This window comes from Salvelinus sp. IW2-2015, linkage group LG20 (genome assembly GCF_002910315.2).
Source record: "Salvelinus sp. IW2-2015 linkage group LG20, ASM291031v2, whole genome shotgun sequence".
Lineage (NCBI taxonomy): Eukaryota > Metazoa > Chordata > Actinopteri > Salmoniformes > Salmonidae > Salvelinus > Salvelinus sp. IW2-2015.
The window spans coordinates 14653866-14673250 of NC_036860.1; the positions used below are offsets into that span (position 1 = coordinate 14653866).

At 42.9% G+C, this 19385-nt stretch overlaps 3 protein-coding genes across 5 annotated transcripts in view; all 3 read left to right on the forward strand.

Moving 5' to 3' along the window:
• The window catches only part of LOC111981709 (serine/arginine repetitive matrix protein 2), a 13974-nt gene extending 10973 nt beyond the window's left edge, over positions 1-3001 (forward strand). For all 3 annotated transcript variants that reach the window (XM_070449808.1, XM_070449809.1, XM_070449810.1), the window contains 5 exons: positions 289-558; positions 756-1487; positions 1620-1712; positions 1902-2009; positions 2315-3001. In XM_070449808.1, coding sequence (XP_070305909.1) covers positions 289-558; positions 756-1487; positions 1620-1712; positions 1902-2009; positions 2315-2369 — 1258 coding nt within the window. In that variant the 3' untranslated portion in view covers positions 2370-3001. The remainder of the gene's footprint in view (positions 1-288; positions 559-755; positions 1488-1619; positions 1713-1901; positions 2010-2314) is intronic.
• A 4183-nt stretch (positions 3002-7184) lies between these two features.
• Positions 7185-13115, forward strand: thoc6 (THO complex 6). The gene is made up of 13 exons (XM_070433667.1): positions 7185-7317; positions 7654-7745; positions 7979-8043; positions 8251-8354; positions 8488-8525; positions 8689-8741; positions 8920-8987; positions 9198-9300; positions 9438-9487; positions 11120-11182; positions 11513-11623; positions 12354-12482; positions 12876-13115. The coding sequence occupies exons 1-13, from the start codon at positions 7303-7305 to the stop codon at positions 12954-12956; spliced, it is 972 nt and encodes a 323-aa protein (XP_070289768.1). The 5' UTR covers positions 7185-7302; the 3' UTR covers positions 12957-13115.
• Positions 13116-13442: 327 nt separating this feature from the next.
• si:dkey-16l2.16 (ras-related protein Rab-35) lies at positions 13443-19280 on the forward strand. Its single transcript, XM_024013546.2, has 8 exons — positions 13443-13877; positions 14691-15477; positions 15631-15804; positions 16286-16336; positions 16503-16626; positions 16909-17033; positions 18204-18328; positions 18734-19280. Exons 3-8 carry the CDS (start codon positions 15744-15746, stop codon positions 18881-18883), a joined length of 636 nt encoding a protein of 211 aa, XP_023869314.1. The 5' UTR covers positions 13443-13877; positions 14691-15477; positions 15631-15743; the 3' UTR covers positions 18884-19280.
• Positions 19281-19385: the final 105 nt, after the last annotated feature.

A 19385-nucleotide genomic window follows, 5' to 3' on the forward strand; every position in this document is an offset into this window, starting at 1 on the left:
CTACCCCTCCACAGACAGAGAGAAGGAGCGAGGGAGGGGACAGGAGAGGTACAGCCCAACGGAGGTAGAGAGCTCCAGCCCTCCACCCTCTCCTCCCAGGAGAGGAGCCCCCCAAGGCAGAGGCGAGAGGTACGCCCCCACTGAAGTGGAAAGAGAGAAGGAGCGGGAGAAGGAGAGAGAGGGAGGGGTGAAGAGCCAGGCCAGGAGGGCAGAGAGGTACAGCCCCTCTGAGCAGGAGTGTGAGAAGAGGAGGGRGCCCTCCCCAAAAGCCCCCGCAGTTGTCCCGAGGCCCTCCCCCCCTCGCCGCACCCCCCCACGGCAGTACCAGGACCCCCCCAATCGCTCCCCCAGCCCTCGACGACAAGCCACCACCCGGAGAGCCTCGCCTCCTACCCGCTCCCCGACTCGCGCCTATGCACCACGGCGGAGCCGCAGCCGGGAGCTAGAGCACAACCGAGAGAGGCAGAGAGCGAGGGATAGAGGGAGAGATCGTTCCAGAGACAGAGGAGCCAGGAGGAGCAGGTCGAGGAGTCCCAGAAGACGCAGTCCCTTCTACAGGTAGGAACAGGACCTATTCACACCAAATCAAATGCAACTCAACTATACACACATCAATCAAACATCACACACAGTGGTGCAACTTCCTGCGTACATAAATCAATAATAACTCAATTCAAATCTGCCAAGACCTCAGATTGCCAAACCAGATTCTGAATTGTTTATTTAATTTGTGTATTTGTTTTCACGTCCCACAGGTCCCGGCGATCCCCCTCTCCCGTTCGACAAAGGAGAAGCAGCCACTCGCTATCCAGAGAAAGGCAGAGACACCAGGAGAGAGAGAAGAATAGAGAGCTGGAGAGAGCGAGGGAAAAAGAGCGGCAACGTGAAAAAGAGCAAGAGAGGCGAGAGCGCCAACCTCTTAAAGAGGTCCCCCCACCCCGTCGCTCTCCCTCTTCCTCTTCTGGTTCTTCTTCTTCCTCATCCCCCTCTCCGGCCCGAGAGAGAAAGGAGACGCCTGTAGAAAAGGTGATGAAACCAACGGTAGAGAAAGACCGAAGAGGTGATAGAGAGGAGCGAGAGAAAGTGGGAGACAGAGGAAGGAAGGCTTGTTCCATCTCCTCACCGCTCCCCTCCAAGGAGACCAGTCCCCTTCCCAGCCAATCAGAAATCAGAGCCCACCCCAAAGAAACACGGCACTCTGACCCGCCCCGCTCCAGGTCGCCACAGGCCCTCAGCCATTCAGAGACCAGAGTCTCTCTACGAGATACCTCGAGGACCCAATCACCTGCGGTGCTCCCCTCACGCGGCTCTGCCCACCCCACAGACCGACCAGTCAGGACTGAAAACGGTGTGAGCGAGAAGGGGGCCAAAGAGAAAAAGAAAGGAAAGATGGGCAGCCCCAGCTCATCATCATCATCTTCTTCCTCCTCCTCGTCATCTTCGTCTTCATCAGACAGTTCTGACTCTGATGCAGAGCACGGAAAAGCGTAAGGAGTGTTAAATGACTGACATGTTTTACATTTGGATCATAATATATTGAACATTGCGGATAGAGATGTCCTAAATAGAGCTGACATGATTCCTCTCTTTACAATGTCCCCCTCCTCTCTCCCTCCCAGAGGTGCCAGGATAGCGGCTGCCCATAGCTCTTCCTCCTCCTCGTCCTCCTCATCATCCTCTTCTGAAAGCGAGAAGGAAGACAAGAAAAAGAGGTAATGATGCTGACATAATGTTAACTATTTGTTACAGATCTATTATTACCATTGATTGGTGACCAGAACTCCTATACTTTAATGCTTCTAGTTATGATTCATGGAAATGACAATGTTATTTATTGTTATTCAAAAAGTCTGGAATATTTCTGATCTTTGACATTTGACATCTCTCGTCGTCTCTTTCAGCCCGGCGCGACCTCACAGAGTGCCAGCTGATTCGCTGAGAGACTCGCGCTCCCTCAGCTACTCTCCACCCAGACAGAGGCGACCTGCACATTCCCCACCCACCCGCAGGTCAGTAGCCAACTAGCCAATTTGAAGGCAAACATATTTCTCTGTGTTCCTATTGGACAAAACAGACTAATATTTCAAATGATTAACTCCAACAGAAGGTACAGGTTAAGAGAAATAAGTACATGTTAATGTTTTATTGAGGGAAAATTGATGTGATTCTCGCCTAGCCATCTTAAGATGAATGCACTAGTTGTATATGGTCTGCTAAATGTAAATAAACTACTCTAGCAACTACTGTGTATGTCAATCGTGATTGTGGAGTTATCTGTATTGATTTATTTGGTTATTCTTCCTCTTTTTTCTAGGAGTGGCAGCAGGCAGTCCCCAAGCCGATCTCCAAGCAGTAGGAGAAGAAAATGACCCTTCACTCTGAAATGTAACTAACTTTCCCCCTCAATCCTCAGATTTTTCCTAAACACTTCTGGGCTGGTTTGAACTGGACTGTACCATTGAATATTATAGGGAGGGGGAAGTTATGGACATTTGATCTGTGAATGACTGTGTGAATTAAGCGTTGTTGTTGATTCTGTGGCATGAGGATAGCACCACAGGAAGAGAGAGGCAGAATTTGAAACCCAACAGAGGCCAAGAGGTCTGCTTTTAGTCAAGGGTTTCTGTACATTTTGTTTTATGCTGTACTGTAAGGAAGTAACTGTAAATGGTAGGTGAGAGTCCGTGATAGGAAAGTAACCTCTGTGCAGACCCATATAGACTGGAGTGAAGCATTCCAGAATCAAAACACACACACACACACACACACACACACACACACACACACACACACACAGTCCTATTAAATTATCTCACAACAACAAAGTAATGTTCACTGCGCTTTTTCTGCCCCCTCTGTATTTGTGCATTCTACATGTAGATATGACTCATCTGTATTTTGGTTATCACCGAATGGATTACGTGCTGTTTCCATATATGTTGACTAGAAACTGCAACTCTTGGTTTGTTTCTCTTTGTGAAAATAAAAAGTTGTATCTTCATTTGTGTTGGCAGTGATTGATTTTAAACCATGCAACCATTTGTAAGTAATCTCTGCAACCTAGAACTAAAATCTCGTTCCATTTTATGTTAAATACGTCTGTTCACAACGGATTAATTTGTAAGTAAAAAGTGCAATTACCAGATTTCCATCCACACGTTTTATGCGAGTAAACTACTGTAATCTGGTTGATCTTCTTTGAGAAARTTACTGATTTTGATTTAATTTTGTTAAGTTCATTTGTACTTAAATTACTGTGTTGATGGAAACGGGACCGATGGAAACAACATTTGTAGGTAAACTTAACAAATGTCGACAAAACACGCAAGACAAGGTGGGATCTTTTTGTGAGTAAAATTAATTATTGCTTGAATTGTAGGCGAAAATGCTTTTATGCACAATAATAATCTAGGACAGGCAGTGGCAGGACAATAGGTGGCGTTAATGCACAYGAACGTTAGATGCCAGTGTAACAGTATAACTTTAAACCGTCCCCTCGCCCATACCCGGGCGCGAACCAGGGACCCTCTGCACACATCGACAACAGTCACCCACGAAGCGTCGTTACCCATCGCTCCACAAAAGCCGCGGCCCTTGCAGAGCAAGGGGCAACACTACTAATAGGTTTCAGAGCAAGTGACGTAACTGATTGAAACGCTACTAGCGCGTACCCGCTAACTAGCCATTTCACATCCGTTACACTCACCCCCCTTTCAACCTCCTCCTTTTCCGCAGCAACCAGTGATCCGGGTCACGGCACCAATGTAACAGTATAACTTTATGGCGTCCCCTCGCCCCGACCCGGGCGCGAACCAGGGACCCTCTGCACACATCGACAACAGTCACCCACGAAGCGTCGTTACCCATCGCTCCACAAAAGCCGCGGCCCTTGCAGAGCAAGGGGCAACACTACTAATAGGTTTCAGAGCAAGTGACGTAACTGATTGAAACGCTACTAGCGCGTACCCGCTAACTAGCCATTTCACATCCGTTACACCAGCCACCGCTGAACTCCACAAAAGGGGCGGGCACTTTCCCCGCAGCAATTCTGCGAATGGCAGGTGTTCGGCAGACAGGCGCGAAGGACACTGCTAGTTTAGCCTGCTAGTACGGTACACAGCAGGCAGGGAGTGGGGTCGTTCATGCCGAAAACAAGGTGGTGCTCGAGAGGGAAGGGGGGCTTCCTGCAGATGCAGGAATATCCACATGCAGGCTGCAGTTGCACACTTGGGAAAGCATGCAGATTATTAGGCTACAGATTAAATAAATGAATTTCACAGGGTGATGAAAGTGCAAGGTGATGAGCTCAATTGATGCTCCTTTCCAATAAATATTGAAGGTCTAATTCTGGTCACCTAAAACCTTGACAAACTTTTACAGATGCACAATTGAGAGCATCCTGTGGGGCTGTATCACCACCTAGTACTGCAACTGCACTGCCCACAACCCGTAAGGCTCTCGAGAGGGTGGTGCGGGTCTGCACAACATATCAACCGGGTGCAAACTACCTGCCCTCCAGGACACCTACAGCACCCGATGTCACAGGAAGGCCAAAAAGATCAAGGACAACAACCACCTGAGCCACTACCTGTTCACCTCGCTACCATCCAGAAGGCGAGGTCAGTACAGGTGCATCAAAGCGGGGGCCGAGAGACTGAAAAACAGCTTCTATCTCAAGGACATCACACTGCTAAACAGCCATCACTAGCACTGAGAGGCTGCTGCCTACATATAGACTCGAAATCATTGGCCACTTTAATAAATGGATCACTAGTCACTATAATAATGGCACTTTAATGTTTACATATCTTACATACTCATCTTATATGTATATACTGTATTTTATACCATCTATTGCATCTTGCCTATGCTGCTTGGTCATCGCTCATCTGTATATTTACATGTACATATTCTTATTCTATCCCTTTAGATTTGTGTGTATTAGGTAGTTGTTAAATTACTTGTTAGATATGACTGCACTGTCGGGAGTAGAAGCACAAGCATTTCGCTACACTTGCATTAACATCTGCTAACTATGTGAATGTGACCAATAAAATTAGATTTGATCATCGATGCTTTGCTGTCGTTTGACAAATTAGGCTGGCCTACCCGCATTTATCTGTGAGCTGTTAGCTAGAGCCCACGTGCCAATACCAGAGTGGGCGCACTTGCTATATAACGCAACATTTTTTACGACAAAACCATCAGAGTTAAAAATGCGATGAAAACCCATTTCACTTGTATTGTTTATTCGGTACATGGGAATTTCACCGGCGAAAGTACTTTTATGTGCACTGTCATCACGCACAGATTTTTATCTGCAACAAGTCAATTTGATGGAAACATCTCTTCTGGGAAAATGTGCATATTGTTTTTATGCAGATTTTAGAACATTCACATGAAAATCTGTCGCCAATTGGATGGAAACCTAGCTACTGATGGTAAAATGCAACTCCTTATAGTTTTTCCAGTGCAATCACAGCCTCTACAAATATTTTATCCAAGATAGACCAGAGCCTGTCATTTCCACGTGCACTCCTGTCATCACCATATGTGGTAGTGAATGGAAACGCCAACCGGATGCTTCACATTAATACATCCGGTGAAATATCTGTCTCATTCTCTTTTTTTTCCCCTTCATATTTTTTTATTAACATCAAATCAATATAGGAAGTACATGTGGGAACACAATTATATATAAATAATATACAAAGGACAATTGGGTACAATATCACATTACACAAGGACCTTAAGGGACATACATTCTATTGTTGGTAAAGAATCCAATCAGTACATCTTTCCACAATAGTGTAAAATCTTAATAAATGAGTTCAATTATAAATCTACTGATGTCTTGCCACAGTTTTCTTACATGAATACAATGCCAAAAAAGATGCAACACTGTTTCTGGGTGGTCATTACAAAAGGATAAATTTGAGTTGATGTTTTTCTTAAACTTCTTCATATAGTGGTTGGCATGATAATATTTATGAATAATTTTAAAGGAAACTTCCTTAATTTTGTTAACAAGTAGGTATGTGTGTGGCAACATCCAAACTTTTCCCCCAACAGATATAATCAATAAATCCTTTCCAATAAGGCATGACATAAGGTATAGATACAACATCCTGCTGAAACAAGGCGCGTATCGCTCTGTTGTTGAATGGACCAAAAGAGAAACAAATCTTTCCTACTGATGAGTCAACAGGGTCAATAGAAGGTAGGCTCTGAGGGTCAGGTCTTGACACGTTCCTGAATAACAGAGCAACATCTGAGGGAATGGCATCTAAAACAATTGCAAAATCTTTAGGTGTTACAGGGACCTTGTAAAGTGATAAGAATTCCTTAGAACTGAGTAAAAGACCCTCTGGATTTACCAGTTGGCTCACCAATAGGATATTATTTCGGAACCAATATTCTAAAAACAAATAATTATTTTTATACAATATATCCCGATTATTCCATATATAATATCTGTGTGGAGAATTTTTTTTAATAAATTAAGGACCATGACAAGAAAACCTGCCGATGAAAAGCAGAGTTTCACTGGAATTTTGTCAATATTATAATTGCAAAACAACATGAAGTTAAGGCCACCAAAAGTAGAGAAGACATGATGAGGAATAACATTCCAGATAGAAGTGGGTCTTCTTAGGAATAGTTTTATCCAATTGATCTTAAAAGTATTATTTAAAGTATTATTCAGCCCACCATTCTCATTTTCCTAATGTAATGGGTACGGTTTCTCCAAAGAAAGTTGAAAAGCATCTGGTCTATCTCCTTGCTTATTTTACTGTCAAGATATAAAGATAGAGCGCCATATGTTAGTCTAGAGGTACCTTCAGGCTTGGTTATTAGGACTCTACCTTTTAAAGATAAGTCCCTCTGTAGCCATTGATTTAGCTTCTTCTGTTTTTTTTTAATAAGGGTTAAAATTTAGTAAGCCTCTAGACTTCTGATCCTTTGTAATGGTTATGCCTAAATATGTAAGTTCTTCTTTTACTGGAATACCATAATATGAAGGTGTCACACAATCTTTGACAGCTATGAGTTCACATGTATTAATGTTAAGATATAAACCAGACGCTTTGGAAAAGGATTCTATTATCTGTCTCATTCTCATTGTTCTATCTGTGGCTTCTATCGCATCAGTGATTTCATGTCCCAGAATGCTTGTAAAATGTGCTCTGACGTCATATTTTGGCGACTGGTTTAAATGGGAAACACGACATTCTCAAACATTAGTTGAGTTCAACAATATTTATATTTTTTGACGCTTAAAACTGTATATTCGTATGCGCAATGGGTCCTGTCGAGGTAACAGTTTCTACCATTTATGCATTTACACTGTTTTCTTCTGGCCATATCAGGAATAGTCATGCAATCAACGGCAATCAAGTCGCCTGTTCCGATTACACGATTGCTAGCAATGTGATCGTAGCTAAGTTAGTTTGCACTAGCTACATGAACGCTTACAGACATGTTATTAGTCATCTAGCTATCTACATTAGTTAGCTAATGTTACTGTAACGTTAAACATCTAGCTAGCAATACTTGTATCATACCCATTCAATATGTTTTAAAATGTTGCTATTGTTTTTTWAAATCTGATATCTTAATTACACTAACTATGTGTCACTGTTCTTCGTCCAGCACCTCCACATGTCAGTGTTCTCCCAGAGTTTCTCTCCCTGTGGTCGCTTCCTAGCCGCCGGCAACAACTACGGCGAGATAGCGGTGTTCAGGTGAGACCGAGCGAAGTCGAGGACATGTAGTTTACTGGCTGCTTGCACTTTGAGTAGTGACAAATACAATGATATGAACAGAGATTATGTAATCAGCCTGTTCCTGCAATAAAAAATTATAATTTAAATGTTTGAATGGATAAAGCACATTTTTATCTGAAACGCCCAAGTCCAATGCATCTTATTTACTTGGGTTCTTTACAGTAATTTGCTATTTTAATCATTTTCCCCAGTCTCTCCTCAGCGCTTAGCCCAGATGCTACAGATCTGAGCCAGACACCCATCCTCACATTTACTGGTCAGTCTCTCTTTCCTTTGATGTGTTGAAACATTCTCTACTTGCTACTTTATGGTAGAACACCAGTGTGAAATAGCTTTCAAGACATGCTGTATCTCACCCTTCATCCCTAGATTGTGACACCTGTCTCTCAGTCTGCTCCTCTTACCCCTCTTCTATTTCTTAATTTTCTGTATTTCTCGCCCTCACTCGTTTATTCTCTCTCAGCTCACGAGGGGCCCGTCTTCTCTCTCTTCTCCACGGACTCTCACCTCCTGAGTGCCGGCAATGGAGAGATTAGTGCATGGAGCTGGGCTGAACTTATCAAGCGGGTAAGGCCGTTACAAGATAAAGCAAGCCTACCAAAATGAATGGCTGTTTAGTGTGAACAGTATGTATTTCTATACAGTCTATGAGGGTATGTGAGATGGACCAAGTCTCTGTCTCTCTCTCTCTCTCTCCCAGAATACCAAGGCTGCTTGGACAAGGAGGCCAAATTACAAGTAAGGCACCAATCAGCCGTACATTTGTTTTGAGGAAACACAAGAAATCTTGTCTGTGTGTAGACTGTGTACATTTGTGTTGGTTATTTTATCTCCAGATGTTTCTCTTTGCTGTCTGATGTTTGTAGCCAAAAAGTGTTTGTTCATAAATGCCCCTCTGCAGATCCAGCCTGGAGATCCCAGAGATCAATGCCATGTCTATCAATTCCACTGTGAGTACACAGACACTTGTCAGATTCATTAAGTACCTCACTGTACTGAGACAAGTGTTCTCTCTCTCTCTCTCTCTCTCTCTCTCTCTCTCTGTCTCTCTCTCTCTCTGTCTCTGTCTCTCTGTCTCTCTGTCTCTGTCTCTGTCTCTGTCTCTGTCTCTGTGTGTGTGTTCTCCAGAGAGAGAGTCTAGTGATTGGTAGAGGGGACAATAACATCCACATAATGGATCTGGAAAGTGGTGTCTTTAAGGTTTGAGAGAAATTAATTTATTCGATTCTTTCTCAAGATTCAGCAATGTGATGTTGACCATTTATATAAATATTCTTCGTTGCTACATCTCTTTTAATTTCTCTCCTCTCCCTCTTTCTTACAATTATCTCTCTCTTCATCCCTCTCTCTCGCTATCCCACACTTAACCTTTATGTTCAATCTCTTTATTGCTCTCCCTCCCTTCCCCAGTCAGTTCTGCAGGGCCATACAGACTACATCCACTGTCTGAGTGTGAGAGAGAGGGAGGGGGAGATCCTCTCTGGGGGTGAGGATGGCGCTGTCAGGATATGGGGTGAGTGACGGATGCATCAACCTATCACTGCTTCAGGTTACGCTATCTGTCATTGACACATCTGGAATCAATGCATGGCTGTATTACATTATACTGTAGTGTTGTCATGTATCTCACTCTCTGAGCTCCGCCTCCAGACCACAGGACCGGCCAATCCGTGCACTGCATTGAAGTCTACAAATATGAGGTAAGATATTGGGATCGGTGGGTGCCTGCCCCTACCCTCCATATGTACAGAAGTTATAATTTAGCATCTTTCTTACATACAAAAGTATATTTCAGTTCTTTTTTTGCTTCACCAAAAACGTGTTTATATGTAGGCAGGGCAAACCTGTTTTGGTGATTTCTGGTATATCATCAAAATAAATCAATCACAGCCTATTTTTGTACTAATTAAGCAGTTGTTACCTGATTAAGTACAATACCATTGGAAATTAATGTTGAAAGTTCAATTTAAATATTCCTAAAACTAAGTTGAAACTGATGCTGTTGTTGCTTCCTGTTGACAAGACATATTGGTAGCCCAATCTACAGATACATGTGCAACAATAGTAATCAAGGAGCACCTTATAAACTGCACATGCACCAAAAACCCTGTTATTTTGTCAAGTGACATTAAATCACTCATCAATGGGGTATATGCGCGGTTGAAACAACCACGGCCAAAATACACATGGAAACTGGATATGTTTTTACATCACTTGTTAAAGGAAAACCTGCAGAACAGTCAGCTACATTTTGTAATGTAGAAATTTGGTACAGGGGTCACCAAAACAGAAAGACAAACTCAACACTGTTTTTGTCAGTCACTCCTGTCGATTATCACGTTGAAATCAATTGTTGCACGAGAGGAGGGAGGATGAGGTCTCGTGAGGTTGGTAAAGCATGACGCTTGCAACGCCAGGGTTGTGGGTTCAATTCCCACAACCCAAAATCAATTCAATTGATTTTTGTTAATCAATTCCATCGATATCACGCTGAAATCAATAGAACGGGGCAAACGTTTGGGGTGTCGCACTGTTTTGATCAAACACTATTCAAGGCCACACGGAAACTTGGAATAACCTATACATTGTTGTTTAGATGAGAATGTGTAGAAGGCTTCTATCTATATTTTGGAATGTTGATTTCAGGAGGCTGCCATCATGGAAGGGGGGGGTTAACCTCAACTAATCACAACCCTCCATAGGATATCAACGGTTGGCTGCTATTTAAGTGATAGTTTGACTGTCAAATTTGTGCATTGGTGTGTGGTTAGCGTCTTTTATAGAGAACTGCCAAATCATCCATGCCATTTCAGAAAGAAAATGATGGCTGCCGTCTAAGTCCTGCGAACCCCAGCGCGTACGACAAAATCAGCAGTACAAAACCAAACATATTGATATGTTTTAAGCAATTGATCTTTTGTCATCGTGTTGACTATAATTTTTTTTATAATAACATCACCAATCTGAGGTAAAAGGATGTGTAATTCCCCCCCAATTTAATGTGGTCAAAACATTAGCTTGTGTAGGTTGGGTAATATCTAATAAAATGTAAATGGCAAAATAATTATCTTAATTTAGGATGATAGTAAATCAAGAAAACAGATTTTTTTCAATTATCACATTTCTCACTTGTTTAGTGATGACAAAATGCTCCTAAACACAATTTAACCAGACAGGTGGTCTACACTAGAGCCTGCATAGGGCCTGTGCAGCAGGCTGAACGTTTGACATCCATATTATATGGCACCTTTCTGCAGATTGCTGGACAAAATACACATCAAACTACAAACAAAATCTTTCTCACTTCTGTCTCACTCCCCCTCTCTTCCTAGGAATGCGCCCGCCCCCAATATGGCAAGTGGATCAGCTGCCTGACGACAGAATCTGATTGGATGGTGAGGAAAGGGCAGCCCTTGCAATTAGTCAACAGTCCCTTCCCCATAGGATGAYCTCTCTTTCTAGAAATTGTAATGACTTGTTCAGTACCTCAGTCTGAAATGTGGCACTTATGTTATCAGTGTGGCTGCCGTGGCGATGCGTTAGAACAGTCGCCAAGGTCAACCACCTGTGGAATGCCTCGCGCAGTTGTCTTTTACTCCTTCAGGATGAAAGTATTTGCAATGCAGATACTGTAAGATTACTCAGCATTTCCTCCTGTAATTTGATCTCCTTTAATGTAATTAAATAATTCTCCCTAACCCCTGTCCCTTATTTTCCCTCACCAGCTCTGTGGAGGAGGCCCATCCCTCTCTCTATGGCACCTCCGCTCCATGTCACCCACCTCCATCTTCCCTCTCTCCGGATGCCAGCGACAAGCCAACTTTTACCAGGACATGGTGAGATGTGTGTGTGTAATCTTCAGGGTGTGTGTGGGTCAGACTGTGTGTGTGTGTAATCTTCAGGGTGTGTGTGTAATCTCAAATCAAATCAAATCAAATTTTATTAGTCACATACACATGGTTAGCAGATGTTAATGCGAGTGTAGCGAAATGCTTGTGCTTCTAGTTCCGACAATGCAGTAATAACCAACAAGTAATCTAACCTAACAATTCCACAACTACTACCTTATACACACACACAAGTGTAAAGGGATAAAGAATATGTACATAAAGATATATGAATGAGTGGTGGTACAGAACGGCATGGCAAGATGCAGTAGATGGTAATGAGTAACGGTATATCCATATAGCCAATGAGTATAGTTAGGTGATGTAAAGACAATAGTGGCATAGTTTAAAGTGGGATGTGGGTACATGTATTACATAAGATGGAAGACTGAGTAGGATGAATGATAAGAGTAAGTATTACGATATGAGATGGGTAATGTAATCTTCAGGGTGTGTGTGGGTCAGACTGTGTGTGTGTGTGTGTAATCTTCAGGGTGTGTGTGGGTCAGACTGTGTGTGTGTGTAATCTTCAGGGTGTGTGTGGGTCAGACTGTGTGTGTGTGTGTAATCTTCAGGGTGTGTGTGTGAAGGGAGAAAGAGTTTATTGGTTTGTCTTTCTCTAACTGTAGACACTAGTCCGTCTGTCTGTGTGTATTTGTGACCTCTCTCCCGCCTGTAGATCTTGTCGGTGGGCGAGGGCCAGTGTGTGTCCCACTGTCTCCTGGGGGGAGAGGTAAAGGCTCAGATACCCTGTACCCCCCACTCCCTCAACACGCTGGCACTGAACCTCAACAGCACTGATAACAGGGTGAGAGTCATTTAGACAAACCATCTGAACACTACATTACTCATCCAACCCCTCAGGTTAAATGTCCTTCTTTGCTCGTCCCGCTTGTGGTCTTCCTGTTCTCTTTCACAAATCCTGTGTGGCTCAGTTGGTAGAGCATGGCGCTTGCAACGCCCAGGGTTGTAGGTACGATAAAGTAAAGTAATTATGCACTCACTACTGTAAGGCACTGTGGTATAGAGCGTCTACAATGTAATAAATAGTTTTGTCCACATCAAAGCTTCAGTACATGGTATAATTGATATTCAGTTTTGATATGGTCTGTTGATATGGTTGAGTTTTGTTAAGCAGGGACAGTGGTGGTTTTCAGTGTATGAAGGACTTGGTTGTCTTCTGTTGTCTTTGCTGTTCCAGGTGCTCACAGTAGGTGGAAGCAGTCACCAGATAGACGTATTCACCAACCTGTCCTACAGAACCTTCTCGCTGTCTTTCTGAGGACACACACACACAACCCCATTTAAGCTCATAATGTGCTGTCTTGGATAATTGTACTACACTATTCTGTACATAACTCATGCCTCTCTTGTTCAAAGGATGCCCATTCCAGGATTCATGTTTTTTATGATAATAAAATATTTTGATCACTTTTCCATATCTGTGCTTCAGTCTTGATAAATTTGCCCCGGTTTTATGCTCTGAAGGAATAAATTGTCTGAAATATCTGTATGTCTTGTCTACATAAAGTCTTGGATTATTCTATTTAGATTTCTAGAATGTTGGGTTCCCTCCCCAGTTTTCCTATTTCATATTTGCAGCGAGTGTAAGTAACCCTGCCAAATACTACAATAATCCCATTAAACAAGTATAGTACAACCAGCCCTATTTCGTTTTTTGTATGTATTGATGAGACAAGATAAAMCACATTGAGCAAGAAGGGAGATGGGATGAACAGAGAGGAGGGAGAAGCACATGATTTGGATGAAAGTGACTCAACAACACTCAGGTGTGGCCTGAAGACGTCGGGCCGTGGACCAGTCTAAGGCTCCGAACTTTCCTGAGTCAACCCCCCGGAACCAAGACGTCTGGAACGGTCAACAGATTCTCGTATTTCTTCTTCGGACTGACCAATTGCACAAGTCATCGTTTTGGTGATCGCATTTGATCATTTTGTAGCACGACGCGTTTGAAATACGCATAGAAACTTAGCTACTCTAGAGGAGTTATTCCTATACCGTTATCTAYCCGAGTTGTGTTTTGCGTTTATCAAATTTCCATGAGAAAGTAACTTTTAACTTCGTCTGTGGGCGAGCGGCTTACTAATGGCAATCCCCAAAGATCCCGGATACAAACGAATCTAGCCTCAGCTCAGACAGTCCCTGCTGATCCTAGCTGCTGATAATGTCCTCTGGTTACATGGTAGGTAAGTGTGTTAAACCCACATTTCTAGGGTTTAAACTAAATCAAACGTTGTGGTTTGTGTCATCAACTGTTTTTGAGTAGTTTGCGATTGTACCTAATTTACGAAGAGTGTTATTGTTGCGACCTAGCCAACTTGTTTTTCTCAGACAGCTGACGATTGTAGGGACTAGGGAGGGACACTTTCCCAGGATTTTCAGTAATGTTTTAATTGATAATCACGATGAAGAAGAAGAAGCCCTAGCAAATATTTTAACTTTGTACCAATGTGTCAGGATTCAATTTCAAGAACTAACTTGGTCGCCCCATGTACTCTTTCCTGTTTTTATTATGGAACACAAAACTGTCCTCAGTCTTTTCTATTCTTTCGCCCTAAATCGGCGACGCGGACAGACTTGAGGGATTCTTGAGTTGTCCCTGAAAATAGTTTGGTCACTTAGTGAAGATCAAAGAAAATGTATGTTTCTATGATGCCTATATCCTCTCTACTATTTAACCATTTAACATTTCCCCCAACATTTGTTTTAACGTCTTCCTAATCCAACTCACCTTCAACCATACAGGCAGGCTGATGTTTCATGTGGTTAATATAGGCCTATATTTGTYGTTCATATAGGCCTATATTTAATGAGTGTGTGGAGAGAGGGCAAACGGTTGGAAACGTTAAATTTAGAGACACAGCTGTTCTAGTGAACGGGGAAGGGAGGGTGCATACAGGGACAGGGTTGGCATACAGTCAGGGAAGTTTTGACAATGACAGGTTGTCTCCTCACTCTGTCCCTGTATATTGTCATTGATAAATGTTCCATACAGACGTTCTTTTTCAGGGTATGGTCCAAAGAAGGGAGCTGAGGAAAGCCTGAAACAAACCAAATACTGTGAAGTACTGTGCGCCCACCATTTCTCCGCCCATAGCTCAGAGAGGAAGTGAAACCAAGGGATTGAGACCGAAGCAGTTCAATGGATGAAAACGTTGCATGGACTGTAGATTGAAAGAGGAAGAACTTCATCCTCTCAGATTTTTGCTTTTGATCTCTGCTTGTACAACCTTTCAGGCCCCTCTGCCTGTTCTTTTGTTTCTTGTAAGAGGTGCGTGTTAACTTGACGCAGAGATGACAGTGAGACTGTGGGATAAGCAAAAGTGCTAACTGAGAAGAGCAGTGACGTGAATCCTTACATCCATATGCCACCCACTGGAATATCTAAGTATTAGCTAATCAAGCAACAACAATCCGTCTACCTTGGACACAGACCAACAACTGAGCACTTTCAGACGCTCATGGATGTAGTGACTGACTGCCAGAACGCAATTTGATGAGGATAGTCTCTTTGCTCTTGTGTAGAGTTTAACGTGACAGAAGTCCTTCACCGTCTGTCACTGCAGCCCAACTTTTAAGGGGGAAAAACACTTTACTGGACAGATGGAAAGAGAACTTAGGTAAACCTGTGATGAGTCGGAATGTGGTGCTGCAAATAACTGGGAATCCCCTACTGGAGTTAGTGGGAGGAACTGGAACTGAGGTGGAACCAGAACCAACCGAGGCCTAAGCACGACAACGGAATGCCATCTACTAAACTGGAAATACACTTGATTTAACTGGTAATTATTGRACTTGCGAGGTAACAGGAATAGTTTGTAATATTGAATAAGAATTCTGGACTTGATCTGGGAAATCAACTGGAAATAAAATTGCAATGTAAGTGTTTTGTGGATGTTTTCTGTACAAAATCTTCTTCCATTCTGAACTGGTAGCGTTGGGGGGGAGACTGTTTCATCCTGGGATTTGGGAAGACTGGAATCTGTTCCTGTGGAACTGCATTTATTGGGAGAGGATTACTGAAACCAACAGAGCACTGTCTGCAGAAATGGCGGGGCCGGGAAAGGACTACAACCATCTCTTCAAACTGCTCATCATTGGAGACTCCAGTCAGTGCATCTTAACTTCCATTTTCATACAAAGTTCCTGTGGTCCCTTAGTGCTTACTCTGTCTGCGTTTAAAATAGTAGTGTAATTCAAGTGTGCTGTGCTGTTACACTGATGTTTAGCAGGCAGCTCATATTGTGTGAGTTGAGATTTAAAGAATTAGGCTAATATTACTGCTTAATCTCCTTAGTAACACAGCAAATATCAGTCAATCTGTTTATCATTGGGTGATTATGATGAACATGCCTCGCTTACTCACCAAACTTACAGCTCTGATGACTTACAAAGGAGACTTATTTGTCTCTAACTCTTCAGACAATATGATAGATTTTAAAACATTTACCCATGTTGTAGTAATGTGACTTGCCATATGTAGGCTACTAGTAATGGGACAGTAAGTAGCCTGATACTGTCTACTCAGAAGTGAATGAAGAAAGGCCTAATCACCTAACCTCTCATCCCTGTCTGACCTCTCTGTTCTAGATGTAGGAAAAAGCAGTCTACTACTACGATTTGCAGATAACTCCTTCTCTGGTGAGTTGCTGTTCTCTATCTGGTCAATATATACTATTAAACGATTTGAATGTGTGAGTGGTTAGGAACTGTTTTTTAAAATGTTTTCTTCAAGATTGTGAATGTGTGCTTAGCATGTTGTGTGTATGTGTGTGTGTATTTCTAACCTTGCTGCTTTGGCCTGCAGGTAGCTACATCACTACGATCGGCGTGGATTTTAAGATCCGTACGGTGGACATCGACGGGGAGCGAGTCAAACTGCAGATCTGGGACACGGCGGGCCAGGAGCGCTTTAGGACCATCACCTCGACGTAATCTATCATCTATATCAATGATCTATCTACACGTATAGAAGCTATATATCAATACAAATGCTGTTTTTCACCATAGTTGGTTCGGATTTAGGCTCAATTTCAGTTAGTTTCGTTCTTTCAGTTTTATAGTCATTAACTCAGTTAAGTGCTATTGATACCAGCCCGGGACAGAGTGCCAGCCAACGATAACTATCACCCGAAAAACTATCAACCTGTTTTTATACAGTACTCTTTACAATCCGTTGCTATTTTCCACTTTCTCCCTGTTTCTCCTACCAGGTATTACAGAAATACCCACGGCGTGATTATTGTTTACGACGTCACCAACCCAGAGTCGTTTGTGAACGTGAAGAGGTGGCTTAATGAGATCACTCAGAACTGTGACAACGTCTGTAAGATCCTAGGTGAGTTTGGTATGCTGAGGTGATGGATGGATGAAGAGTAAAATAGATAGAGTAGATTGGATGAATGGATAGATAGAAAATTAGGAATTAAGAAAATTCACTGAGGAATGACTTTGACTTCCAGTCCAGTGTGCTAGTATTATGCCTGATTGTGAATTGATAGACATACACTATATAAACACAAGTATGTGGACACCCTTTCAAATGAGTGGATTCAGCTATTTCAGCCACACCCGTTGCTGACAGGTGTATAAAATCGAGTATACCGCCATGCAATCTCCATAGTTGAACATTGGCAGTAGAATGGCCTTACTGAAGAGCTCAGTGACTTTCAACATAGCACGGTCATGTCATAGGATGCCACCTTTCCAACAAGTCAACTCCAAGTGCTGTTATTGTGAAGTGGAAACGTCTAGGAGCAACAACGGCTCAGCCGCGAAGTGGTAGGCCACACAAGCTCACAGAATGGGACGGCCGAGTTCTGAAGCGCGTAAAAATAATCTGTCCTTGGTTGCAACACTCACTATTGAGTTCCAAATTGCCTCTGGAAGCAACGTCAGCACAATAACTGTTCGTCGGGAGCTTCATGAAATAGATTTCCATGGCTGAGCAGCCGGGGCTGTTTTTCATGGTTTGGGCTAGGCCCCTTAGTTCCAGTGAAGGGAAATCTTAACGCTACAGCATACAATGACATTCTAGACGATTCTGTGTTTCCAACTTTGTGGCAACAGTTTGGGGAAGGCCCTTTCCTGTTTTAGCATGACAATGCCCTCATGCACAATGTGAGGTCCATACAGAAATGGTTTGTCAAGATCGGTGTCTAAGAACTTGACTGGCCTGCACAGAGCCCTGACCTCAACCCCATCGAACTTCCTTGGGATGAATTGGAACATTGACTGCGAGCCAGGCCTAATCGCCCAACAGTGCACGACGTCACTAATGCTCTCGTGGCTGAATTCAAGTCCTTGCAGCATCTAGTGGAATGCCTTCTCAGAAGAGTGGAGGCTGTTACAGCAGCAAAGGGGGGGACCAACTCCATATTAATGCCTATGATTTTGTAATGAGATGTTCGACGAGCAGGTGTCCACATACTTTTGGTCATGTAGTGTACTATGCTGTCCAAAACATCTTTCATTCATCCCCACTTCTCTCTCTCTCGCCCTCCCTCAGTGGGGAACAAGAATGACGACCCCTCCAAGAAGCAGGTGGACTCCCAGGATGCAATGCGTTTCGGGGAGTCGGTGGGCGTCCGGGTATTTGAGACGAGTGCCAAAGAAAATATCAACGTGGAAGAGGTGAGCCTAGCAGCCATGTTCTAAACCCAGGGTGTACCTCATTCACTTCGTCCTAGTAATAATAGTAAAATAAAAATAGTCCGCTCCGTCAAAAATAAAACTAAGCCTCAAATATCCCAGATGTTTTTGGGAAAGCTGAGCTTGAGACCTGATATGGCTCTCACAGGGAATTATCAGTTTATTATGCTTTTTTAATTAAAAAAAATATATATAATAATTACACTGCCAATAAATTGTGGCTCTCTAGAATCTCTAAAACGGTTAACTTATTTCAACTTAGACCTGCTGGTGAATTCCCTTTCCAAGGAATAGCACTTCCGTGTGTACTGGTATGTATCCGGGTGCGTATGTATTTTACAGTCATTGCCCTGTCTCTTTCCTTCTCCCCATCTCTCCTTCCCTCAGATGTTTATGGCTTTCACTCACATGGTCCTTCGGACAAAGAAGCAGAGTCAGAGTCGTGCAGAGAGAGAGCGGGAACGAGAGAAGGAAACGGTCGACATCAACTCTCACAGACACAGAGAGAGGAGGAAGAGGGGGAAGAAGTGTTGCTGAGGGAGAGAGGGAGAGAAAGGAAGGAGATTTTCTAAGAACAGGACAGACCAATGGAGAGTCGAGCATCTAAAGTATGTCTGTACTCATGGGGAAAGAGCCAGGACATTACATGTTGACATTGCACTGAGACAAGATTACAAGAGGGTAAGGACAGAGAACCACTGTTACGTGCCGAATTTTTACCTTAGCAGTTATTTTTTATGAATGCATATTAATGTCATTTTATCATTAAAAGGGAAACTGGATCCCCACTGTGTCAAACTGTCATTAAAACCCCTAATTTAGGAAATACACTAATGACTTCAAAAGTGACTAGAGTGATGTATCTGTCTTATTTGTAATGAAAAAGACTGTCGTGAAAAATGTAACGTCTAAATAAACAGTGAGCAATAAAGTCGATCTATGTGTGCCTTTTATATGCGATATACCATTGCGAACACATTGGAAGTGTTATTTACCCTTGGTGTGAATGCTGTACGCAATGACAGGAAGTAGCATTAGC